Below are 27,788 nucleotides of genomic sequence, written 5' to 3'. Positions count from 1 at the left end.
CTGTTCGAATGGGAAGGAAAACAGCGCAGAGTGACCAAGGAAGGACTTCAAATTATGGACCTGCAATTGGAAGAAGCAGACCAGAGGGCTAGCTGGAGCAGGGGAGATCCGCTCAAGAGGCCGAGAGGATGGGAAACAGTGTGGATAAAAAAGAAGCAGAATGGGAGGGGAAACACAGGGCCACCGGAAGGGAAGTAGAAGGGGATCAAGAGTGGGATATGACCGATTGACCTCAGATAAGAGCAGTGGGGAGTTGTGAATGGATGGGAACTCTCGGTTAGACAGACATGTGGCGGCCCGGGAGGGATTACGGAAGGGATATTATCATCCGGGTGATAGGATGACACGGGGTTTAGGAATCCCCGCAAAGTAAATCTCGAGATATGAGAGGGCAAGGAGCGATAGGCGAAACGCCCTAGCTACCATAGGTGCCTGGGCCCTCCTCGGGAACACTGTTTGGGTTGTGTTTTGGAGTTGGGGATTGTAGGGGTGGGAGGAGGGTTAGGGGGAGGGGGACACCCCGGATGGGGGAAGGGACCAGTACAGGCAGGACAGATAACAGACAATTTCGGTAAGATCCGATGGGTAAGCTCAGAATTTTTTCGATGAACGTGAGGGGGTTGAACTCGCAGGTGAAGAGGAGGAAAATGGAGGCTCTGCTCAAAAGGGAGAGGGCAGACATTTTGCTTCTACAGGAGACGCATATACGAGCCCAAGACAAAAGGAAGGTGAATCTTGGAGGGTATACGGTTTGGGCGCAAGCAAATGCTGGTGATAAACGGGCGGGAGTGATGATTGCGGCCAGAGGGGGACATGGGGCAGTAGATTTGGAGATGCAGGCGGACGGAGAAGGGAGATTTGCTTTTGCAAATATTACAATAGAGGGCCTCCGACTTACCCTGGCATCGATATGTGCACCTAACTCGGGGCAAGAAGGATTCCTCCGGAATGTGTTGGAGAGACTGGAGAGGTTTGCCAAGGGGGAGGTGATTCTGGGAGGAGACTTCAACTTGGCCTGGCAACCAGAGTTGGATAGGAGTGGGGGAGGGAACCAAGGTCAGAGGGCTCCGTCCAAACAACTTAAGCGCAAGATGGAGCAGTTAGCACTGCGCGATGCATGGCGGGAGATGAGGGGTCGAGTAAGTGGTTATACACACTTTTCGCACGTGCACAACTCTATGTCTAGAATTGACTACCTTTGGGTATCGGTGGGACTAGTTGGAAAGATGCAGGGAATAGAAGTGGGCTCGATAACTTTATCAGATCATGCTTTTCTTTGGCTAGACATGGAGACCCCTGCTGGGAGCAGAGGACTATGGAGGTGGAGGTTACCACCCGATATCCTTGCGGACCAGGTGTTGGGCGAAGTAATTGGGGATAAAATCAAAGAATGCTTTGAATTTAATGACACCGGAGAGGTCCCTCTTGAGACAGTGTGGGAAGCCTTCAAGACGGTGATAAGGGGGCATTTGATCGCCTTGAAGGTCACCCGGGATAGGCAGACGCAAGACTGGGAGAGGACTTTGGAGAAGAAAATAACTGACATTCAAGGTGAACTGGTGGCACATCCCACTAGAAGCCTCAAGAAGGCTCTGCAGCATGTACAAGGCCAACTGGACATGCTCCGCAACAAAAAGGCTATGAAATCCCTCCTGTATGTCAAACAAAGATATTACATCAAAGCCAATAAAGCGGACAAATATTTGGCAAGGCAGCTTACAGAAAAAAAGAAATTGCTGACGATCCTATCTATCACGGATGCACAGGGCAGGCCTCAACCAGTAATAAGGACATGGGGAAGACCTTTCAAGCCTACCAGGAGCTCTATGCATCAGAACACCCGGATGAAGAAAAGCAGAGTGGGTACCTCCAGTCTCTTCCCATTCCAACAATATCGGAAGCGGATAAAGCCAAGTTGGAATCACGGATCACTGAAGAAGAAGTCCGGAAAGCAATAGCAGCCCTCCCAAACGCAAAGGCCCCAGGTCCTGACGGGTTTACGGACCCCTTTTATGAAAAATATGCAGATATCCTCACTCCAGTATTAACAAGAATGATGATACGTTCAAAGACACTGGAAATATAACTCCCTCCATGAACGAAGCGAAAGTACTCCTCTTCCATAAACCGGGCAAAGATCCCACCACTCCAGGCTCGTATCGCCCTATAGCCTTGATAAATTTAGACGCAAAAATCTACACCAGAGTGCTGGCCTCCAGATTATCACCCCTTCTCCCGACACTGATAAACTCAGACCAATCTGGTTTCATTCCGGGTAGACAAACGCACGACAATCTAAGGAGAATAGTCCACCTGGTAGAAAAAATTGGCATTACCCAAACACCCGCAATACTCCTCGCGTTGGACGCCGAAAAGGCGTTTGACTGCATTGAGTGGTCCTTTCTCTTCAAAATACTCAAAATCATGGGGTTTGGAGAACAGTTTATTAACATGGTTAAGGCCAACTACAATAAACCCCTCCATTAGGATAGCAATAAATGGGGACGTCACAGAGAAGGTAGAGATTTCACGAGGAACCAAACAAGGATGCCCTCTTACCCCACTCCTATATGCCCTATTCTTGGAGCCCCTACTAATCAAAATCAGGGAGTCGGTATGGGTGAAGGGGATAGAGATGGCGGGCAGCCAACATAAAGTCATGTCTTATGCGGATGATATGCTACTGGCCTTGGAGGACCCTGGGAATTCCTTGCGGCAAGCCATGACAGAGCTAGAGGCATTTGGCGAGATATCTGGCCTCAAAATAAATAGGAACAAATCAGAGATTCTGGTTTTAGCCGGGCAAAAGAGGTCGTTGAAGGAGGAAGCAGGCTCCCTGGGTTTTAAAATGGCTGAGGAGGGTATTAAGTACCTTGGGGTGATACTCACGCACAAAGTGGATAATATAAACAAGAGCAATTACCCACAGCTTCTGACCAGAGTCAAGAAAGACCTAGATAGATGGTACCCATTACGGGTTTCATGGTGGGGCAGAATCCAAGCGATCAAAATTAATATACTCCCTCGCTTGCTATACTTTTTCCATGCCCTGCCTATATCAGTCCCAAATTCCTTTTTTAAAGCGCTATCAAGGGCCATCTCAACCTATGTATGGAGTAGGAAGCCTCCCAGGGTTGCCGGAGCCGTTCTCACGGCCCCAGCCAGGGCAGGTGGAATGGCTCTTCCACATTTCAGGAAATACTTTCAGGCAGCACAACTCTGGGTTTTAAGGGAATAGTTGGGGGATGGCCAGCGTACAGTTTGGGTGGCGCAGGATAGGGCGGTGGCCAGAACCCCGTTAGAGGAACTACTGTGGAAGAGTAAACAGCACCGACACCCGAATCTGAGTATCAGTGAGGTTATGAAAACCACCTTAGAAGCTTGGGATGCACAAACCATGAGGGGGATTATGACCACCCCCCTGGCCACATTCACGCCCATTTGCCGGAATCCGCGGTTTCCCGGGACAGGAATCGGGGACATTCGCTATATGGGAGGCTGCAGGAAGATAGGAGAAATGTTCCATGACAAGAAACTAAGAACATTCGCGGAATGCAAAACCCTTTGGGGACTGGCGGAGGCAGACAGATACAGATATGAGCAAATCAAACATTGGCTTAGCACACCAGAAGTCTTACAGGGCGCTACAAGGGACCTGACCGCCTTTGAAAGATTCCTAATCACAAATTCGGGAGAGAAGAAGCTGGTGTCAACGCTTTACCACTTTATAAACACACAAGTGGAGGATATCAAATGGACATACATGAGGAGATGGGAAGCCACGCTAGGGGAACAGATATCTAGACAACAATGGGCAGACTTATGGGCGGATATTCCAAGACTTACCAGAGCAATCCAAACTAGGGAAATGAGGCTCAAGATCGTCATACAATGGCATTATACACCGGAGAGGCTTAAATCCATGTTTCCAGAGACATCAGATCGCTGTTGAAGGGGATGCCCAGAAGTGGGCACCTGGAGACATATTTGGTGGGACTGCCGAGGGGTCAAGGGCTTTTGGAAGGAAGTGCAATCAGAAGTAACAAAAATGTTCCCGCAGGCCAATTGATGGCGAGGGTGTGGCTATGCAAACTCGAGGACCTGCAGCTCAAGAATCTATACAAAAATCGGTGGAGGAGCCTCATGGGCCTAATTATTGCGGCCTGGGCAACGATCGCCCAAAGCTGGAAGACACGGGACCCTCCGCTGGTTTTTACATCGTTACAGAAGGTGTGGTCGATGGTGGCGATGGAAAAGATTACACATCGCCTACAGGACCAGAAGACCTCCTTCATGGAAGAATGGAGGGCAGTTCTTGAATATTTGAAGTCGGACTATATGGAGCAGTGGTGTCCGCATAACATTAAAATTTCAGACATTATCAATATTTGAGTGTTCCTGAAGCAGAACTGACTGGTCCCTGAATTTCCTCTGGGGTGAGGGTTGGTGGGTGGGTAGGGGGGAGGGTGGTGTGGGTTTGTTGTGGGGATTGTTCGCATTGATGGTTTATTATTATTTGAAACACAATAAAAAGAGTTTAAAAAAAAAGAGTAGTGATGCAAATCAATATTTACAGAAGGAAGGGATAGCTGATATCCTTCAATCTATGCCAAGTGTGACGAATCCCGAGATGTCTTTACTTCTCCCTGAGGGGGAAGCCACTTCCCGTGAAGCCAGGGTGGAGAGGCCGCTACTTGATAGTCCCCCTGGGGGTGGTACTCATCGGGAGGATCTCATGGGAAGAGACCTCCCCTCTGGGGACACGGGAGAACATCTCGGGAGAACATGGAATACCCACCCTCCACATCCCCTCAGACCTTAGACCCCTCTTCTAACACTAACTCCCATGGTGAGAATAGACTCATGTACTTCTGTAATGTCTGTGAGTTTGATATAACCAAAGGTACTGGGACGAAAAAGATCCTTGAGAGTCCTAAGGGTTTGCCTGACCCAAGTACTAGGATGAGGCGACCTCTAGGAGGAATAAGGCCTGACATGACAGCCCCCACTGCAGGTGTGGATATTCCGCCAGCGAGGAGCCTACAGAATAAAGAGGAAACCGAAGAAGGACTTCTTGTCTTGATGAACCGTGTCAGGAGAAGAACCAGACCGAGTGGTGGATGCAGACGAGCAGCTTTGTAAGTCCTGAGGGGGTCACTCAGGAAGCAACCTACCCGCCAGTCCTGAAGAACCGTGTGGAGGCACAGTCGTGAGAAGCTGGAAGCAGAGAAGAAGACCACAGACACGAGGAGCCGACAAACTGAGGGAAAAGGAATCCCGGCTGCCTTAAGGATGCCCAATCCCAGGAAGAACCGGCAAGCTACCCAACCCAGTGGCAGGTACAGGGAAGTTCGGGAGGCCCAGTAGGGATGCTGGGCAGGCGGCAAGAGGGCCCTGCGTCAGAGCGACGCTTGACCCAGTGGCATAACGAAAAGCACTGACCACCAGAGAGGGGTCTGAGACCCAAACTGAGAAGCGCAATGCATCTTCCTTGCATCAGTACTTGGCAAGAGAGTAAGCCCAGAGAGCTGAACCAAGGAGCGAGAGAAACAGGAGTCTGGGATCCAAACCATGAAGAAGGGTATCTTCCTCATTGTCCTACTTGGCAGGAGAGTGAAACAAGTGGGCCAAACCGAACAAAGAGAACCCAGGGTCGGGGGCCCGAAATCAACAAATGACACAAGCCATTTTCCTCGTTGTAATACTTGGTAGAGAAGGATGCCAAGTGAGTACAATCAAAGAACAGAAGTCGTTGGGGTTAGGTGGCCCTTCTAACATTTAAGAACTGTGTATTTGAAGCTAAATGAGATATTGGCCAGGGGAATAGAGTCACTCCCCCTGGTGGTCTGGAATTGTGCCAACAAGTGAAAAGATACAAGGAGAAGAGTCATTCCCCTGGTAACCCAGACCAGGGGAAAGAAGTCCTTCCCCCCCCTGGTTGTATTGAACTGTTGGAAGATAGGCAGTGTCTCTTTTGTGTTTGGACCTGGGGAAGGGAGACATTCCCCAGGAAGAAGCGAATACTTGCAAACAAACTTCTACCCCAAGTCCAGAAGAAGGGAGTCATACTTCTGGACCAAGAAGACCTTTTTTATCTTTAGTTTAGTGGTAAGTGTAAGGGGCAGAAGTTGGGTTTTGACACAGGACAGTGGACTATTGATTTACACGGGCATCCTGACAGAGCCATTAGTGTTTTAGTTGAGGCAGGGAAACCCCTCTTGGAGTTAGGGAAAGTGTGCGTCAGTCTCCTCCTTCTACACCCTTACACAAGAGACTCCACAAATGTATATTCTCCAACTGCATGATGATGCTAGTAACCCCCGAAAGTGCAACACACTTAAAGCAAAAGGCCAACCTACGCACTGTGGGCTGTGTCTGATGAGCTTGATGATGGAGCTGATGTCATACTATCGTCCTAATGAAATGTAATGGGGATGGACAAGAACAGATTGATTAGACAACCAAACAAGAATGGGCAGTAACTTGTAATCTGGCATCACACTATCATGACCTAAAACAATTTTGACTGTGAAGTACTTTGACACACAACGATAGGTGTTGGAGATAAACGAAAATCTATTTACATGTCTTTTTCTGCAATACTAGTAAACCAATTAGAAATGTGTGATCTAATAAAATATTAGGCCATCAAATGGAATGGATACAAAAAATTGCAAGTGGTCCCAAAAGGTAAAGACTGATATTGATGACATGGTGTCTTCTACTTATATAGACATAAATATCCATACATAGGACACAAAGCAATGCATGGTACCACACATGTTCGTCCTGAGTTGTTTGCAAGTATGCTGTCAAAGACATCCCAGTCATCTCCTGTATCAGACATTGTACATGAAAAGAGAAATGTTTCATTTGAGATAATTTGAGGGTATCTTATTTACAAATCTGCACACACAATCCAATGTCCGGTTTTGTTCAGTTGATTTGTGTGACGAGGTTGCCTTCACCTATAACCACTCTAATTGTGGATGTAAGTCCAAGAGTGTTTGTTGAACTTCAGGCAGACTGGTTAATGGGTTTGGGTGTTTATTGGCTCTTCCGGGACTTGGGTGTTTGGCGCTAGGACTGTCCCTCTCTGACTCGACTGTCTTTTATTTCAGGGCTAATTATGTTCTCCTTAACATGATGGCTACGACTCCCTAGGGGCTTTCTAGCTTTCCATAACCAAGCCTGCTGGGTGTCTTTAAGGAAGTTAGGGATGGCGCCCCCTTCTACTAGGTGTTACTCTCTCTGCACAATCTCCCCTGGCCCTCTTCTACACTGGAGCCAATGCTGTTCTCCTCCCACCACTCTTATCCCTCACATCACACACTCCACCTTTCTACCTCCACCCTTTGATTTTACCTCTCTGTGGTAAATCGGAAGGAGGAGTCTGGCAAAGAGGTGGCATTTCAACTCACAGTTTTTATTCAAATAATAAGAAAAGGACCATTCTTTCCCTATACCTAGAAGGTTTGCCCTAACTGGTCATCTGGGTGGTTGTCAAACTTAAGTATCAGCCTCTGTCCAAAAACTATCCTACTCTGACCCTACACTAATCAAAAGTATTCAACTGGTTCAGCCTTGCGGGCTGGTTTTTGATAGTTTCTAGCCACAGTTCGTATCTCTTCTTTTAATTTCTCCAAAGGACTCTTCTGGACTTGCTGAAGTATCCAACAGTTATTCTTTCATAGCATTTATATATATTCCTGGGCTTTCCTCATATTCCTCTTGGCTCTGGCAACAAGTCAGATTACTCCTGTATGTCCTTGGCTCTTTCCACAAGCTCTCTGATGGGAATTGCTCCTGTAGTAGTCTTTATCCTGGATAGTTGTTTTGTAGTTACTTTGACGAGGGAGATTACGCTCGAGATGCTACTCACTCTTGATATCGCTTCTGTAATCACTGTGATGAGGGAGGTTACTCCTGATATACTCTTTACTCTCACCCAAACCCCTACTATGTCTCCCGTTAACTGTATTCTGGAGGAGGGATGTCACTGGTTCTTTCTGGGGTGTTGGTCTCGCTCTCGCCGGTTGAACACTTTCCGCGTGTTTCTCTCTCTCTCTCTCTCTCCCTGTCTCTCTCCCTGTCTCTCTCTCTGTCTCTCTCTCTGTCTCTCTCTCTCTCTCTCCTTCCCTGTGCACCACGCTGGCTCTGCGGGCTTCTCGACTGTTCTGTATTGGGGTAGTTCAAGGACCACCCGGTCATGCGACTGTCGGCTTCTCTTCAGTTTCGCTTAGGTTGAGATCTTCTCAGTCTGCTGACAGAGTGCTCCGTCAACCGTTCCAGGATGTACTAGACGAGGACCAACTTCTCTTCTGCACTTCCTTGTTCCCAGGCTTGAATCTCCAGGGCGGACAGGCTTCACACAACATTCTCTTCTCATTGAGTCCTTTCTTGCTTTTTTTATGTCCTGTAGCTGGGACCTCCCCAGCGGAGTGCCATAGTGCTTCTTTGATGTCAACAGAGTATTGTTCATGCCTACTTGGGCCACATCTTCGCAGTATTGTTTAGACTTGAAAAAGGATTAGTTTGCATCACTCGTTCAATTTGCCTTCCCTCTTCTCGCTACTTTTGTGGGATGCCTTATTACCCCTTTGTATATCCTTCCTCATCTAAGTCTCTCCCTGTGAGGTCCCACATTCCACCACCTCTATGGGCATTGTTGCATAGTGGGCTCACCTCCCTAGCCTCGCAGGGAAGGGCTCCCCTCTGAATCTGCACTCTCCTCCTGCTACTCAGTTCCTTCACTCACTACTCTTGCTAGCTCCTACTACCTCTGTTGTTATGCTCTCGTCCCTCCTTGCCCCCCACTTTTCCTCCGCTGCTGCTACCACTTTTCTTCTTCTACTTCAATGCTACTTCCCACCACTACCGCCACCACCTATTCCTACTCTGTTTTATCTCCCTACCACTTCTTTTCTACTGCTGCTCCCCCGGTCATCTCACTACCACTCTATTACCTCTCTACTACTGCCACCTACCTCTACCACTTCTCACTCCCACCACTAATCCTTTACTCCTACTGCACTCGCTCCTTACTTTCACACACAAACTCTCCACATAACCCTCTCTCCAATAGCTTCCACACTACAGTCGCACTCTCTTCCTCTGGTCTCTCAGACGTCCTCCACCACCTCCTGTCCTCACCCAAATAACCCACACTAAACCATTCACAAACACGCCTTCCTAAACACCCCACTACCTGCCGTAATTGGTTACTTACCTTGTCCAATCACATAACTTTCTGGAGGGAGTGTGACAGGGTAAGGGCCTAGAGAGGCTTCCAAAAGGTGTGTAAGTCCTGCCCCTTCACCTTGTTGCTGGCTACATTTTCTTACTTGGACAATGCAATAGCATATATGAAGTCCTTTCCCCCTCACTTGTTAATGCCTTCTAATAGGCCTCTTTTATGCCTTTGTACCCCTAGTCGTCTAGTGGGGTTTCATTTCTCATGGCCTTCACGGAGGCCTCTATTAATACAGAAACCTCCCTCGTGGTTTAGTGGAGATTGTCTTTGTGTGATGGCTGCGCAGTCTCTGCCTCCAGCCTCCATTTCTGCTTTAGCGTTTGTGGCTCCTTGCAGCAAACCGTGGTGTACCTTCGATGGAGAGAGGAGTGGGGAGGTGGCCTGCCCGCACCTTCCTGAGCACCTGGGGGTGTAGGTTTTTTTGGTGTTCGGTCCCCACCTCCTGACAAGGCAGTGGCTGCAGCCCTATCACACTGTAGTGCATTTTAAAGCAATGAAAAAAGTAAAAGCAGAGCTCCAGCCAACCAAGTCATACATACATATGTGTAGATAAAATAATTCGTTGGTGGCATTACTCTGACTTTTGCCTTAGATTATAAAAACACACAAATGAGATCATCCATGACTGCAAGATAATTTTTTGCAAAAGACAAACCCGAATTGGTAACGCCCGTTGCGTAATTGACGGAGAATACAATGATTGGTATTCGAAGAATATGATTGCTCAAGTATCAACACACAGAATGTTGAAAAAAAGAACGTTATGACTTGGCATACCTGACTGCTAAGCAACGTGCCAGTCGATTCTGTGAAAGTACTAAACATTGCTGTTGGCCCCTTTTGGACAATATATATACAATGGGTCAAGAGATATATGACAACATCGTAGCCACTACACAGTCAATTCATAATGACGTGCACAGGTATTGAAAGGCCTTTCATGCACCGACACCATGCAAGACCTAGTGCTATACCCATGGACCCTGCAAAGTGTTGTTTGTTTCAGCGACAGTACTGCAGAAGACTTCCATTTGCTGTGTCTGATAGGACAGATTCAGTTATGAAAGGTGCACATTAGATTAGTAAAAACACATCTATAGTATGGATATGGACATTGGATAGATGAAATATGAGAAATTAAACTCATTAACACCAATTGATGCATTGAACTTGAAAGCAGGCATGGTAACTGTCGCTGTGCATTGTTAAAGAAATAAAAAAGGACATTAGGCCAAGTAGAAGCTAAAACATGGAGAATATTTTAGAAATGGAAGAAACATGATAAATAGACAACATTGTTCTACTTGATGCTCTTTTGTCCATGTGTATGCTAAAAGATAGTGAGAGCAGCAGTTGACCGTAACATTCGAGTTTGTCTGGGAAGGCCCTTCTTTGTAAATTGAGAAAACTCCTGTGTCTCCAAATAAAAATGTTTGCTTCATCTGCGGGAACATCATTGGCACAGCTGTCAACCTCTGAATGTGGAAATCCACCGTTGAGCAACGATTGTCGTATCATCGGCACATCTTTCTTGAAAATGTGGAGGACCATATCGGTTTTTGATAGTTATGTCCCTGGTGATTGCAATGGCCGTATATTTGCGCAGTACCAGGAGCAGGTACAGAGAATGTCGCAACTTTAACTTACAAGATGCAAACTTGAACTTTTTGTCCATTATGTGTAATCATTATGCTTTAAACTAGATGTTTCTATTCCTTCTTCGTGCATTGCCAAACGCGATGTTTCTATTGCTTCTTCATGCAAATAACCAAACACACAGTTAATGTCACATATGTTTGTTTGTATGGCACAAGTTTGCATGAGGAGCCAAAGGTAGATGTTGGGGGTATGCGAATCAGGCATACCCGCGCTCGGAGCAAAAGCTAAATAGCCCCCAGCACTTTCGAACCCTGGCAACCCACGCCTTTATGGCAAGCCCAGCCCTATTAACGTGAGTTTTGTTAAATTTGGTGCAATGTACCCTTTTGCCTATCAAAATAATGCCCAGTGCCCTCCAAAGGTGGAAATGTCCTTTATTACTAAAGGTCCTGCCCAGATTGCTGCATAGTGTTACAGACCTGCTTCCACTATAAAATATTTTCAGGTTAATGCATTCTTCTAATATTCTGATGTAGATCCCTGAACCTAGTTTGAGCAGCATCAAAGAATCCATTAGAAATAAGACCACATTTGGGCAGAAACAACATCTCCAATGCTTTTCAGAGAAACATATTGTTACTAATAGTCTAATGAGACCAATCGCTGCTTTTCTATGATTACTTGAGTCACCACAATGAATGCACTATATTCCTTTGCAGGCACTGAGGGACCTGGAGTTAGCATCTCTGAAGAGCGACAAAGTGCTGCAGAAGTCTCCGGGACGGCAGTTGTCTATAACCCTCATGCCTCCCTATCTATAGAGCAGCAGAGACAAAGGCTACCGGTGTTCAAGGTATCTATTGTGCTGCAAAGTGCATTCTCTTTAAGCCAACCACCTCGACACAATATATTCAAATTTCTTTCATGTTCTTGCAACTTCATAATGTTGTTATAACTACTTATGAAACCATAAATCAGTTGTTACAAAACATTGTTAAAGGGGCTTTATATAATTAGCTCACGTTACTGCATTTCTAGAGAATGGAGTGTTGCTGAATTTAGGTTTTCTGCAGTAATGTGTTTCTAAAACTATAATTTTCCATTTATTTCTTTATGTATTGTTGTAAACGTTTAGATGTTTAAATCGTTGTCTTACATTCCCTCAATCTTTACCAATTGTTTTTTTAACCTTAATAGCCCCCACACATACACTGGAAGGCTAAGCTCTGTCTAGGGCCTTCACTTTAGGTTCCTTGTTCTTCTCTTCATAAGATGAACCCCTGATAACAGCTTCTGACTTTTACAGAAAATGATTTTTTGAGGCTTTCAACCGTTTTTGAAAGAGGTGTGCCGATAGCATACGCCAGGGCTCTATTTGATGTTCATACAAGCTATTAATCAATAGGCTACAGTTTCGAGCCATCTATGAACACAGAAATGTCTCTGTCCAGCTCATGTGAAAAATGCAAAACAATAAATGTGGATCATGAGACTCTCATGAACACATTCTACTCCCTACACATGCGCAGAAAAATCCTTAAAGGCTAATTTAAGGGGAAAAGATGTGCGATAAGGCTGAGCAGTGCCACACAAGTTAGGAAAGCTTTCTCTTTTTGCAACTTTCCCCACCATAGTTTCTCTGAACCACCATTCTTTTTGCTCTATTTTTAAACTTGTTCTGGCTTTTTTTGAGGGGAGTGAAGGGGGCAGAAGTATGATACAGACACAGGAGTGGCATACTTATTGGTATATACTTTTATTCAAAATGAAATGAGGATAAACCCTACCTGTCCCTATGACTAAGAGGGATTGCCCTACCTCAACAAAAAGACTAAGGACTCCGTCAGGCTGTCCAGTCAAAATCAAATTAATCAGGGATGTGATTTCCTTGATGCCTGTTCTTCACTGGCTCAGGATATGGGGCAATGAAAAAGCAGTTCTTACTCATGAGCTAATTACTTTCATGATTGTCAAAGATATTGGTGGAAAGGTTCCATGGCTTAGTCACATCAAGAAACAAATGTTGGAAATTAATATACATTTGTACCCACCTCCTAATGTTATATTGCGAGGGGAGTCATAGTGTTGACTAGCTGTTTCCGTGATCATGCAGGTCTAATGAGAGAGAGTTTGGAGCTGGTGAAACCTAAGAATAGAAGGCTGATGACCATCAAGGCAAGGTTTGACTGTGTTTTAAGGGTGGTGGTGGCTTCTTGGTCAGGGGAGAATGGTATCAGTCTTGCTCTCTGTGATATGCTCCGTATGAAGATCTTACTAAATTTCTATATTTTTGCCTGGCATATGAGTGTGTGAGAGTCTCTATATTACGTCCATTGTTACGTGAATTGGGTTTTGTGCAATATCGACCCACACTGATTTTTCTATTATGAGCTGATTGCCCACGTGTTGGGTGGATTCTTAAAATAGCACTTTGTATTAGAAAGCGTTTGCTCAGGAACATGTTATGAAATGTGGTTTGATATGTGGTTTCTGTATGGCTGTTTTTTTTATTTTTTATTTTTTTGAACAAGGCAGGTTTATAACAATGCAGGATTTTTAACAAAGCATGACATGCATCGCAATAACATGTTTTATTACCCTCCCCTCCCTCCCTGTGGTCGTTGGGCCGCCCATGGCCGCTCGTCCTACCCCGGTTCCTGTTGGGCATCCCCATCGTTTAGGATCCTTCGGGCCAGCTGGGGCTTATAGGTCAGGGCTTGGAAGTCTTGGTCAAAGTCAAGGACTGGGCCCCAAATGTTCCAAAAGCGACGAAGGAGACCTGCCCTGGCTGCCGTCACCTTGTCTGTAATTAGTACATCCCAAACTTTCACCCACCAAAGGGGAAGGCGAGGACCCTCCACAGATTTCCATGAGCGGGCTACCACAATTCTATCCGCCAGAAGGCATTGGAATAGCAGTTTGGCTTTAGGTCCGGATTTTGGGTAGATTCCAGGGTCTGGGACACCCAAAAGGATAGGTTCGGGGTCTAACGGTAGCCTTATCAGAGTAATTTCTGCAATAGTCGCTAGACACTGTTTCCAGAAGTTTTGGGCTTTTGGGCAAGTTCACCACATATGGAAGAAGGTGTCATGATGCCTACCCCAGGGCATCCGGATCAAGCCCATCAGCCCCGGGAGCAGGCATCCAGGTATTTAATAAAACCCCAGCAGCCCCGGCTGGGGGCTGTCTGGGTTCAGTCCTGGCGCCTTAGGCGTCATGCTCCTAGACTTTACTTACCTCATGCAGACCATGCTGCTCATAGACCTTACTTACCTCATGCAGACCATGCAGCAAATGAATCCAAGCCAACGTGAGGCCTGGATGGGACTATTTTTCTACAGGGACTATTTTTTACTCGGGTGTGGTTCTAGGGACTCCTTACCTGGAACTACTTTGGAGGCTATTTAAACCACGCCCGAACAGCAGCACATGCTTCGTGTTATTCTGCATCCAGCAGCGTAACGCTCACCGTGCCTGCAGTCAGTATCCAGTCTTCAGCCACGCCTGTCTCGAATCCAGAGCTCCTAGCAATAGAAGAAAGAAGAAGGAAAGGTTAGAAAAAAGATATTATTTCAATCCTTACCTGAATTCCGGATCCATCACGTCTTCGAACTTGAAAAGGACATTATACTACACGTGTCGCATCGCCAGCTGCAGCACCGCGCCGCGCCATACTCGCCAGTCCTCACAGCATTTTTCGATCCGACGCAGCCTCCATCATTTTCTCCACCGAATTCCACCATCTAGGGGACAAAAGAAACATAAGGTGAGCCGAGAGAGCCAACAAATACAACCTCTCCACCATAGACTTACCTGATTAACAACCGGAGGCATTATTCTGTAACAAACCGCAACTTCTTACGCCGCACCTGTAAGGAGAGAGAAACCAGCAATTTAAACACACTCATCTTTTGCCGGACAGTGTTTGGTAATACAGACCCTTACCTCAACACCATCAGCTGCCACAAGACAATCTTCCCTTGGACCCAGCTGCAACACAAGAAAGGAATGTACAAGAGTGAACATCGGACATATTGAACTCTTTGAACTTTATACTTACGGGTTCCTGCCTGGAACCTCGGAGTCAATATTCATCCGGAACTCTTCCAATGCCCTCAAACCAGTGAAGTAACTGGTATCTACGCGCCCCTGCATTCCACGCAGGATGGAGAGCTCATCATTTACAAACATAAGGTGAGTTTACAGAAAGTGAATATCGGTGGTGATTAGTGGGGAGAACAGTGGGGTGCCATTACTAAAATCCCTGGGTGGCTGAATCCCTTTCTCCACTTGCAGGAGAATATTTCTACGGGTCAAGCAGATGAGATTAGGCGGTCCAGTCCAGTCTGTCATCTCTGCACTACGCTTCACGTTGGACGAGGTTGTAGCTGTCCGGTTCCGATCGACGCCCCTGTGGGAGCCAGGTGAGCGTAACAGAAGGGCCCTATTTGGCCGCATTGTCTCCAGCATGTCGGGTCGAGAGTGTGGTTCATTTGGTGGAGTTTTAGGGCTGGGTAGTACCAGTGTAGAAGGATTTTATATGTGCATTCTCTGTTTGTGATGCATGCTGATGATGACTGGGCACGGGCCCAGATGTCTACCCAAGATTGGTCCTCTATGGGGTGGCCCAGGTCTGCCTCCCATTGGGCCATAGATCGGGTTTTGGAGGTTAGAAAATCCTTCTGGAGGCGTTTATATAGAGTGGAGATTTTGCCCTGGGTCGGGAGCTCCTTGAGAGTTAGTTCAATTGCTGTGGGAGGACGGGTGGCTGCTTGGCGGGTCTGTGGGTGGGAGCACCAGTGACGTAGCTGGATGTATGTAAATCTATCCTTTACCCTTCTTTACATCGTTCAAAGGTACAACGTTGTCCTCCTTCGAAGAGTTGTCCCAGGGTCTCTAATCCCCCTGTGATCCAGGTTTTGAAGTTTTGCGGGGAAGCCCCTGGCGAGAAAGTTGGGCTCACAAACACTGGAGAGGAGGGGCCAAGTCCTATTGGAATCCCCTTTTTGTTTTAAGGTTTCATCCCAGACAGAGATGGTGTGTTTGGTGGTCACCAGCAGTCCCTGCCATTGCCACTGCATTGAAGGTGGGATGTGCGGAAGGAAGCGCAGTGGGAGAGGTAGTCGTGATTGTTCGTGGTCCACCCACCTGGGGCGATTGGTAAGCGTTTGCCATGCCTGGATGCAAGCCAACTGGGCCGCCATCTGGTATCTCTGTAGATCTGAGACCCCGAGGCCGCCAAGCTTTGCATTACCTAGCATTGTGTCCTTAGGGATTCTAGCTTTTTTCCCCCTAGAGATGAATTGTAGCATTTTTCTCTGTATGTTTCGGAGGGCTGGTGCCGGGATCGGAACTGGAAGGGATGAGCATGCATATAGAAATCTCGGTAGCAGATTCATTTTACAGGCCGTGATCCGGCCCATTAATGATATTTCTTGGGTTCGCCCAGCGTTTTAGATCGGTTTCCAGTTCCTTAAATAATGGGGGAAAAATTGCACCGTAATCATCCTTCTGGTTGGCCGGAATTTGAACCCCTAGGTAGTTAATTGCTTTCGTCTTCCATTGGATTGGGCACATTGGGATCAAGTCCTCTCGCTCCCCTGGGGATATCCCTATTCCCAGTGCCGCTGATTTCTGAAAGTTGGAGAATCCTGTGACCCTTCCATAGCTATTTATTTCGTCTAAGGCACTAGTCGGGGAGGAGCAGGGCTCCGTGATGGTCCGTAGGACGTCGTCCGCGTAGAGAGCTAGTTTGTGGTGCGAGGTACCAGTCCAGAGGCCTTTGACCAGGGAGTTCAGCCTGATCCGTTGGGCAAATGGCTCCATGATCAGCGCAAATAGAAGTGGCGACAGTGGACATCCCTGTGTGGTTCCACAGGTCAAGGCGATAGGGGTGGAGAAGGTGCCATTGATCCTAAGAAGGGTTTTGGGCGATTTATAGTTGGCCAATACCATAGTACGAAATTCCGATCCAAACCCAAATGCTTCGACGGTGAGCCTCATGAAGGTCCAGTGTACCTTTATCAAATGCTTTGGTCGCATCAAGTGCCAAGAGCACTAATCCTTGGGAGTCCCGGGAAGCAAGATCTACCAGGTCTAGGGCTCTGTGAATATTGTCAGCTGTGGATCGATGCTTAAGAAATCCGCTCTGATCGGCGTGAATTATGTCCGGCAAGATATGGGATAAGCTTGTCGCTAGGATCTTGGCGTAGATGTTGGCATCAATATTGAGTAGGGCAATCGATCTATAGGAGACAGGGTTTCTCAGATCGCCTGTGGGCTTAGGTAGCAGGATCGTGATTGAATCTTGCATGGAGGGGGTTATAACTCCCGTGGTTCTGAATGAATTGAACAATTGTACCAATGGTGCAAGTAGTTGGGGCTTGAAGATCTTATAGAATCTGGTTGAGTAGCCATCAGGGCCAGGGGCTCGGGATTTGAGAGACTTTATCGCCTTGCCTACTTCCTCGCTGGAGATCGGAGCATCCAAAGTGTCTTGGGTTCATTCTTTTATTCGGGGGAGTGCCGCCTTCCGTAGGTATTCCTTCTGTTCCTCTAAATCCTGTATTGGGGCGGTCATCACCTGTGTCAGGTGGTCTATTGCCAGGCGTTGTTTGTCCTGGTCGGCGTATTGAATTCTGCCTTGAGTCCCACTGATCGTGTTTCTTTTTGCTTTGGCGAGTTTGGCCACCAATAGTTTGTTTGCCTTGTTGTTCTTAGCATATATACAATTGCTTAGCCTTCGCCATTTGATGCACGGTGTGTTTGGCGTAGTGGGCCTCGATCTTCTTTTGTGCCATGCGAATAGCTCGTTGTGTTTTTGGGGACCAACCTTTTTCCTTGTAGGTCTTCTCTGCTTTTTTGGAGTTCCTCCTCAAGGATCAGGTGGGTTTGTCGCCTTTTCTTGTTGAAGGCCACGCCCTGGGCGATCAGTTCCCCACGTATTACTGCCTTCATAGCGTCCCAGTTGTTAGCAGGGGAGGTATCTTCACTGGGGTTTTCCTTGAAGAAGTTCTTAATTGCGGTCGCAATGGAGTCCCTGAGCGGCCTCTCATTGAGTATTGGGTCATATAGTGTCCATCTGCGTTGCACGGCGGGGGATGGCTCGAATTTCTAGGGCTACCGGGGTGTGATCGGACAGGATCGTTGAGCATATAGTGACGTCATTGGCGAATGTGAGTATTTGCGGGGATACCAGGAGGAGGTCTATTCTGGAGAATGTTCTATGAACATAGGAATAAAAGGAGAAGTATTTTTCCGAGGGGTGAAGTATCCTCCATGAGTCCACCACCTCTAGGGTCCAGTGCCAGTGCCAGTGCTGAAGCGAAGTCTCCAGAGGAGGGGGGATGCTATTTATCCTTTGTGGGATCCAGAACTCCATTAAAATCGCCACCGATCACTATCTGGCCCTCTAAGAAGGGGGAGAGCGTGGAGCTCAGAGAGTCGTAGAAGGCAGCTTGAACTGTGTTTGGAGCGTATACTGAAGCAAAGGAGTATAACTTTCGAAGCAATAGGCAATTTACGACTATGAAACGGCCCTCGGGGCAAAGTATAGTCTCCAGTATCTGAGGGTTTAACCCTTTTCTGAAGAGGATTGCTGTGCCACCTTTTTTTGGTATTTCCTGATGCGAGGAGTTGTTTTGGAAAGCACTGGGAGCGTAAATGCCCAAAGTCTGCTGGTAAAAGGTGTGTTTCCTGAAGCATAGCCACTGCTGCATTATCATTTTGGAGTTTTTGCAGAATTGATTTGCGTTTGGCAGGAGAGTTCAGTCCTTTAACATTCAGGGAAACTAACCTCAAATTTTGATGTTCCGGGGTGGGATTTGGCATTGCTGGTCAGCTCTGAGGGGGGTTGGGGAGATGAGGAAGGATCAGTCGGCATGTCGTGGGGTTTGCAGCCACTCGTTAACCTGCCTGTGAAGTTTTTGCTCAGACCTCCAGCAGGAGGGTCAAGATTTAACTGGGGGGGGCCCATTTGTGGGCCTGGGACCCCCTCCCTGGCCAATGGGGCCATGGAACAGTTTTTAGCCAACATGGCTGGAACTAAGAATAGTCTTAGTAGATCATTCCAAGGACTCCTAGGTGGATTGTGCCTTGGAAGGGGGCATGGGCCGTGGGGTAGGGGCCGCTGTTCCGGCGGTCAGGGATCATCTGCATTCTCGTAAGTAAGGAACATTTTCGGGGCGCAGACTTTGGGGCACGGAGCCCTGATATTTCGATGAATCCGTTGCGTCTCTGTGTGCGATTATTTCTTTCTTATAAACCGTGGGACCTTTGACCATGAGTTTTGCTTAGATTTTGGGGAGGCCGTGAGGTCCGAGTGAGTAACAGTTTCTGTGGTTGGTGGCGACGGGGATCCAGGCGAGTCCGGGTGCATGATCTTCTCGGCGTCTTCCAGGTGGCTGATTCTCCTCAGGGCGCCCTTGTAGGAGAATTGTAGGGCCGTGGGAAAGAGCCATCTGTAGCGGATTTATTGGTCCTGAAGGAAGGTGGTCAGCGTACAGAAGTATCGTCTTTTCTGGGGGATGAGAAGAGATAGGTCTTGATAAATTTGAAGGGGAGCACCTTGGAAGGTTATTTCATCTCTGGTGCGGCCAATTGCTGAGATGGCTTCCTTTGCATTAAAGTGTACCCTGGTGATAACGTCCGGTGGAGCATCTGATTCCATCCCGCGGCGAGGAGGCAGCCAATGGGTGCGGTCTTGGAGGCTTTTTGACTTCTCTAATTGTGGAAGGAGGGATTGAAAAAAGTCGCCCACATATTCTGCCAAGTTTTTGTCTGGGACTGAGGCTGGGATTCCACGAATCCTGCGGTTATTACGTCGGACCCTGTTTTCCAAGTCCTCCTGTTTGAATTCCAAGATTTCGCATTTGTCTTGGAGGAGTCTGATCGAGCGTTGCACTTCCATCAGGGTTGAAGTATGATCTTGAGTGCGATCTTCGACTTCTCCCAGTCTTTGCTCAGCCTCCGTCACCCTTTTATCTGTGTTTTCTAGTTTGGTGGTAAGTTCAGTCATGCAGGACCTAAATTCGGACTTGATGTCGGCCATGAATTTGTGAATATCGTCCTTAGTTGCCAGAGATCCCTTGTTATCTAGGGATTCCCGCGAGGAGGAGGAGGAGGAGGAGGAGGAGGAGGAGGAGAAGGGGGGAGGTCCTGTTTCTTTGATTTATCGGATGACATTAACATTGCTGCAATGTCCTGGTTCTTGCCGGACTTTGATTGTTTGGCCATCGTATTGTTTGTAGGCAGAGGAATGACTCTGCACCCCTTGGAGGAGAAGTGGTGAGGAAAAAGACCTCCTTGGTCACTGGTAGGTTGCTTTGGGGCCGCCCAGAGCCTTTCAAGTGGGTGGAAACGCACTGCCGGTGTGAATGCTAAGGTTACTTGAAAGGAGGGCTTTCCGTTCCCCTAGGAAGTAGGTAGCGGTGAAAAGATCTGTCTGGGTCCGCGGGGGTAGGGGCAGGAGAGTGGTCAAGACGTGGGCCGGGGTGCCCCAGGAGGTGTTCAAAGAAGCGGGGAGGAGAAGGGAACCACGTAGGAAAGCCGGGGGAGCAATATTGGTGCCAACTGGGGCTCACCTCTTCTTGTCCCAGGCTGGGGGTCCCAATGGGAAGGCGTAGGGTCTCCTGGTGGAATGCTGGGGATGGGTCACCCCATAGAGCGAAGAGGCGAGTAGCTCATCGGACAATCTTTAGAGCGGAGCCTGCGTTGAAATTGTTGAATAAGGGTGGGCCCCTTGCCCCCACCCCAGTGCAACCTCCAGGTCTCTCCCTGACAGGTTCCGCTGCAAGAGGGGTCCCACGGGCCGCCAGGGATGGCGCAACCATAGGGACCTATTTCAAGATGTCCCCAGATGGATGCAGGGGGAAAGTGGGGCCAGGCACGCCACTCACGGCGGAATCCGATCCAGGCCCCACAGACTCCCCCACAGAGAGAAGGCCAAGGGCAGAGGACGCCCGCCTCAGCGCCCCCCCCAGCAGGATCCAAGAGCGGCCTTGTGTGCGGGACGATCACCGGCAGCCTCTGTGCTGTGTCAGCCGGGATCTCTGCGAGGACACAGGAATGCTGATCTGGGGTTTGGGGGGGCCAGGCCTCCTCCTGCCGGCGCCAGCTCAACCTCCCTCTTCTCCTTGTGCCGGCCGGCAGTCTCCCTGCTCCAGGATTGCGGGCGAAACACCTCCAGCGAAGGCAAGGCTGAGCGGGTGGAGCGGGGGAGCACCGCGGCACCTCCCCCAGGTCGGGGCACAGAGTAATCCGCTATGTCGGGTGCCCGCAGCCAAGGATGAATGCTGCCGGGTGGGCTCAGAGCAGGCGGCCACTCCCTACTCCCCCCCCCCCCCCCCCCTCTCTGAACGTTCTTCGTTCAGTCAGCTGGCAGATGCCCCTAGGTGTTATGCATCACCTGAGGGGTTTTCTTCACGTGGTGAAGATCTACAGCCGCATTTATGGTTGGGAACAGCGGGCATCCCACAGAGGCTATTAGAAGAGCGTCTGCATCGTCGGAGCTCGAGGCCACGCCTCGTATGGCTGTTTTTTATGACATGATATTGATGTGATCTTTTTTAAAACCTTTTTTTTAATGTATATTTTTATGTATTTTATTTTGTATTTGTATTGTTTTTATGGAAAGCTTTGTACATTTTCGAAGTAAAGATTATGATGATGAAAATAGTTCACCATCCTGTTTCAAAACGCCTGTTCCTAACCCTCACGCTTGTATCTAATAATAATGGGTAAAGAGGCTTCGTGGTCCAGACAAATATTCCCTTCCCCTGGACAGTGTCCAATTATAAGTGGGAAACTCTCCTGCGAGATTGGCTCCCTTCTCCAGGTTTCAGTTCTCCTTAAAAAGGCTGATATAAAGTTCCAGCTTCAATCAAATCAAAAAGTTCAAAGATCCAATAAAAAGATCTCTAGGCAATGCCAGGGGGGGATGGATCCCTTCCTCTGGTCACAGTATTCACAATGCCAAGAGGTTTCTCCTCTCCTGGCTCTCCACAAAGGTCACAGCACCAAGAGGACACTTTCTCCCTTGGTTTCACCAGGATCTTACAAACACCAGAGGTGAATGGCCCCCCCTATCCCCTTTCCTCTGGTTACAATGTTCACAGCGCCAAAAGGATACATCTCCTCTCTTGGCATGTCATGATTCTTATAAATGGCATCAGGCGGAATGACTCTTCCCCTGGTTAGAATGTTCACAGCACCAAGAGGATCCCTCTCCTCTCTTGGCATCTTAGGATTCTTATAAACGGCATCATGCGGAATGCCTCTCTTCTCCTGGTTACAATGTTCACAGTATTTGTAATGTATTTTATTTATTTTTTTTGTATGGCACAGAGAGGCTGTAGGCGTAGGGGCGCCTGGACGTAACACAAAGTGGATATCTAAGCTGGGGGGAGAGACCAAAACCTGCAGGGCAGAGATGGTTTACTTAAACAAAACTGTTTTAGGCCACGTTTTAAGGCAGAGAGGGAGGTGCATGCTCTCAAACCTCAGGGTAAATTATTCCACATTATTGGCATTCAAAAGACAGGCATTATTTTATCTCAGTACCCTGTGGGCTGGAAGCCAAGTTATACGGTTTGACAGATACTTGGGGCTAACATCATATAGGCACTTACAAAATCAAATACTTTATTTTGATCCAATAAATGGATCATAAAACTCAAACAGCATGGCAAATCACACAATACATTGCAATAAATGATTAAAACATAGGTTAAACTCTGTAAAATGTGGCACTGTTATACCAAAAAACAGAGGCCGCAGGTTTAAAAGCAAAAATACACCAAAATTACTGCAACGAGGCTGGTGATAGATAAGGTGACGTGTTTACATCTCACCCTCCAAGATTGGAGCAAGTCATTCCCCAAAAAGTTAGTTGCCAGCTCACAATCCCCCGCCAAGCAAAGGTCAAGCGCTCCATCGATTCTTCTAATGCAAAACCGTTTAAGTAGCAGCATTACAAATCTTTTCCTAATATGAGATGACTTTGGACAAAACAAAATAAAATGCACTACACTTTCAATCTCATATGGACAGAAAGGGCAAGCTACTGATATACTCTTATTCCAATGGTGCCTGACTTCAGCTAGGGGACAGTGCCAATGGGCAGTTTCATGTACAATGCTTTCATTGGTTTCAAATTCCTTCTGGATAATCTTCGAGACCAGGATATTCTTTCCTGAACTTATAAAAAGGCAGGCTGGCAGAACTTGCGAGTTTTTTCGGGTTTCTCTCAGCCATTTGCTTTCGTAGGTTTTTTTTTTACTAGCGTTTTGGGGCTCTCAGGAATTTGTCCGGGCGAGACCAATAATTATCCAACTCCAAAATGGTCAACTCTTTTTTGATAGCGGAGAACCATGGTAAGTTAGCACTGCCTGGCTGAGGTAAAACATCTTTGACGGCATCTCTATACTTGCTCAGATTGTCGCTAGTGCAGAGTCTCACCCAATATAACACTGGCCTTGAGCAACATAAGAACCCAATGCTTTACAAACCTACCTCCCAGAAGACTGGGGCATTCGAGATGTTTGCCGGCAGGCCCGAGGATGCTTTTAAGAAACTTCTGCTCAATGACCCGGAGTGTGTCTGAATTGTAATCGCCCCACTGCTCTGGCTTGACACTTGTAAATCAATATAACAACGCTTAACGGGCCGGTCCCATGGGCCTGCTAGAATTTAGACGTAGCTCCACAGTGCCTGGTCAGCTTCAAGCCTGCCCTATTCAACTGGTCCTTCCAGAAGCAGTTTGCAGTCAACCAGACCCCCAGAAAATCATAGCTCGTGACCTGCTCAATCACCCCACTGCCTGAGCTGATTGTTAGCCTTGGAGTATTCCTGACCCTTACGATATGATATGGCATTTATAACGCGCCTATGCACAAGTGTTTCAAGGCGCGACGAGGCAAGGGAGGGGGAACATAGGGAGGACGGACAACGATCCTACTAGGCCAGGTGTCACTCCGATCGCGCAAGTGCGTGGGAAGGGGGAGGGAAAGTGCAGTACATGGCAAGATGATAACAATAAGTAAGTAGCTGCCAGCATGTGGCAAGTGCATGAGTAAGTGCAGACATCAGGTGTCAGGGCTGGAAGGGGGACTTGGGGATACAGAGACAGTCCCCAAGTTCGGGGGTTGCCAGGTGAGCAGTGCAGGTGTGAAACGCTGGCGGGGGAGGACCTGGTCCAGAGATCAGAGGGTGTCCAGGTAGCCGGTGCAGTTTCCAGTTGCACTAGGAGGTCAGCAGAGGAGGGGAGGAGAAAAAGCAGAAGCAAAGAGAAAGGTTTTGAGGAGCTTCCGGAACCGGAGCTGGTTCTCCTCGAGTTTAAGGGAGGCAGGGAGGCTGTCTCCCTTAACCATTGTCGTGGTTTTTTTGGCATTTATTGAAAGTTCATTACTTTCACGGAAGCTCTCAAATATTTAAAGTTGCTTCTGCAGGCATTCGGGCGTGAGAGAGAGAAGAAATGCACCGTCGGCAAATAAAAGGATCGGATGTGCCCGCCGGCCAACAATGCGGCATCAGACTTTTCGGCCAGCAATAGATCAATATCCCCATTTATAAAAAGGCAAAACTGACTTGGTGCCAGGATGCAGCCCTGCATAACTTCAACATCAATTTTTCTTCCAGCAGTGGTTTTCCCCCTTGTACCATATCTGATTTTTGCTGCATTATTGCAGTAGAGAGATTGGATTGCTCTTAAAATGGCAAGTGGTACCTGCAGCTTAATCAATACATTCCACAAATTGCTTCTCGGCACACTGTCGAAGGTGGTTTTTAAATCAACAAAAACCACATAGATGTTCAAGGCCCGTAAAACAACATATTTGTCCAGAGTAAGATGGAGCCTTAACACTTGGTCCACCGTACTAGTGTTGCGCTGGAATCCAGCCTGGAAGTGGTGCAAGACCCCTCTCTGCCGACTCCATGCATCCAAATAGCCCAATACTGTCTTGGCAAACACCTTGCCCCCAGCATCCAAGAGGGAGACGGGCCGATAATTTTCAGGGCAGCCCCTGTCTCACTTCTTGTATATGGGCAGTATTGCCTGGGTCCAGTAGTAGGGGAACTCTGTTCACTAAAGAGTTTGACTAGATAAGGGAGCCATATAACCACCTCCTGTCGGTGCCAATCAATGGGGACCAAATCCGTTATGGGGGCCTTCCCCCGCGTCTGCGACAATTGAGTCATATCAATGTCGTGCAAGGACAACACCAGGGGCGTATTATCACCTAACTTGATCCCGCCGAGGCTGTCCTTGGTTTCCCTGCAGTGACCATAAGATTTCGCTTTGTAAAGATTTCCAAAGTGGGCTAGCCAAGCATACTCGGGGATTCCATTCTGGATCAGGGATTACACACCCCTCCCCTACTCTTCCCCCCCAACATGTTGCCAAAAGCCCCTGGAATCACCCGCCTTGGAGGCCTGAAGAAGATTGGCCCACAAGTGTTCACAATGCTCTTCCTTTTTGGTTTTGAGCAGTTTGCGGTAGAATGCTATGGAAACATCCAGAGCCGAAGTGGCTCCTCTTCTGGGAGCCCTTGCAAGCTCAATCAGGATCTTTTTTGCAGCACGGCATACAGCGTCGTACCATAGAGTCTTGCAGACTGGCTAATTCCCCCAGCTGATCGAGACCTGCTCGGCCCATTTCCCACGATGCTAATGATTGATTCATGGGATTCTAACAAATAACCCACATTATCGGCATTGCAGAAAAAAAACATCTCAAATGGATACTGAATCTTTGCATAGATGATGGGTAGCTTAATTTCTAAATCTAGCAGCTGCCATTTAATTACTCGTCTATCACCGCCATTTGACTCAGATATTATAGTCCCCACCCCTCCCCCAAAGCCAAACAGTGTCCCTGCCACTATAGCCACAATAGGATTGTGATCGTTTTCTGGCCTCTTCATCACCATAAAGTCCTGCAGATGGTGCCAGGATTCAACATTTACCATGATATAGTCTATCAGACTAGATTTTGGGAAAAAAACGAAAGTGCTGGCCACCGGGCGATCACTGGGGAACCATTACATGCCCTGAGACCCAGAGCCAGAAACACTCCGGCCGTTGCCACGGCGGATCTATAATTCCTTGCTGAATATATCACCACCAGGTCCCCCACACTCCATATCGCATCCTCCTCATCAGACAGCCCCACCATGCTTTCCAATGGCTCCAGTTGAAGATTTAGGTCGCCAAAAATAAAAAAATTTTTATCAGACTCACTTGACTGGATCTGCAATGGGTTAATGTTCCTCCACCAATTGGAGCAAAGAATTGCTAGAAACTTTATCTGGTTGATCATACTAGTTGATCAGCAAGAGATTGGACCCATCGTGACAACGCAATTGGATTTCCATATAATCAGCTAAGACAGTAGGATACATGTACTTAGCCAAAAATAACTTTCTGTTGATCCACAGAATCAAGCCCCCACTTGGTCGCCCTGCTTTCTCTTTGATTGCTGGCATGTGAAAAGTTGCAAAGCCCTGGGTGTGGTGGGCAACCAGAGACCATGTTTCCTGCAAAGCAATTACATCGTAACAACCCACAAGGTCCAGCCAAGCTGGGCCAACCATATATTTCTGGAGCCCAGCTATGTTCCATGACATCAGGCTTAATAGTTCACGTTGTACACAGGTGGGTTTGGGATGCTGTTGCAAAGCTTGAGACTTGAGTGGCCTCGTGAGTAGATGTAAGTGGTTTGCACAAGTGTGCATTTGTTGTCAAATCCCTAGAGATCACACTGCAAGCATCAGCACTGCGCCTCGCTTCTCATTGTGCAGACTCGGGGTGGTTAGACCATCAATACTAGCTCGAGCTATACCCCTCGGTGGCCTGACCATTGACCGCGGAGCCCCTCGGGTGGACCACGGCATTCCAATATCCCACAGGGGTACCATTTAATGTTAGACCCATATTTTGCAATATATTTGAGCACAAATACAACAGAGAAGTTACGACAGGCGACGCAAGCACGAATAAAATTCAATTTGAGGTACTTAACCAATTTGGGATCTCAATACGTAGCAAATCAGCACTAGTTATAGCTGATAGATCCGGAAGCTGGTTCCATAGAGCTAGTAAAAAAGATCTGTTCAGAAATGACTCTCAGCTCCAGTGTTAATTTCCTCCATTTTTACCAGCTTTCTAAAGTGAAACACATTGTCAAATTCACTGCAAGAAGGTTTCCAAGATGCCGGTAAAGAGACCCGGTTAGATCTCGTGGATGGTGGCAGGGATGTAGCTCTGACCTGTGGTAAACCTGCTGGCAGGATGGACGGTCCATAAGGGGTGCTCAATAGATGCTCAGAGCTTGTTGCCTGGATCGCACTGCATGGGACAGCCTGCCTTGGGGCTGATCTGGCTGTAGCTTCTGTGGTTGGAGGGGAGCGACACCAATTGACACCCTGTAGAGCTACATGCCTAGTAGTACCATCGCCCTGGACCTTAGAAATCAGTGTTCCCAGGAACGGTGTCCAGTCATATTTGCAATATTTTCGAAAGTCAAAATGTTGAAAATATTTATTTGAAAATAATGTTGAAAAACAAAAATATCAAATTCTTTTTGATTTTTTTTCTTCGAATTAATGTTAATATAAGGAAAGTGTTATAATATATCAATATGGTATTAAAGAGTAGAATTGGTATATAGTTAGTTATAGCTATAGAAACTTTTTTTTAAAAATGACATTTTTTTTAATCTACTATAAACATTTGGTTAAAAGGTAGTGCAATAAATATAATTAAAGGTATATCCATGGGGGGTGGGGGAGATGGGAGGAGGGGGGGTTTGGGGTAGGGGTTTGGGATGGGGGGCGTTGGGGTGGGACCCCGGGATGGGGGGCGTTGGGGTGGGACCCCCCCCCCCATAAAAAACGTTACTATTTGTGACATTTTACATTGTTATTTTAACATTGGTTTT

General features: G+C 47.5%; 1 protein-coding gene across 2 annotated transcripts in view; it reads left to right on the top strand.

Moving 5' to 3' along the window:
- The window catches only part of DHX35 (DEAH-box helicase 35), a 2,070,470-nt gene that overhangs the window by 70,393 nt on the left and 1,972,289 nt on the right, over window positions 1-27,788 (top strand). For both annotated transcript variants that reach the window (XM_069652289.1, XM_069652288.1), the window contains exon 2: window positions 11,572-11,705. In XM_069652289.1, coding sequence (XP_069508390.1) covers window positions 11,572-11,705 — 134 coding nt within the window. The remainder of the gene's footprint in view (window positions 1-11,571; window positions 11,706-27,788) is intronic.

Source organism: Ambystoma mexicanum, chromosome 3p (genome assembly GCF_040938575.1).
Source record: "Ambystoma mexicanum isolate Mex_15411 chromosome 3p, UKY_AmexF1_1, whole genome shotgun sequence".
Taxonomy (NCBI): Eukaryota; Metazoa; Chordata; class Amphibia; order Caudata; family Ambystomatidae; genus Ambystoma; species Ambystoma mexicanum.
Note: the sequence above shows the minus strand (reverse complement) of the source record. Positions and strands in the feature narration are given on the sequence as shown.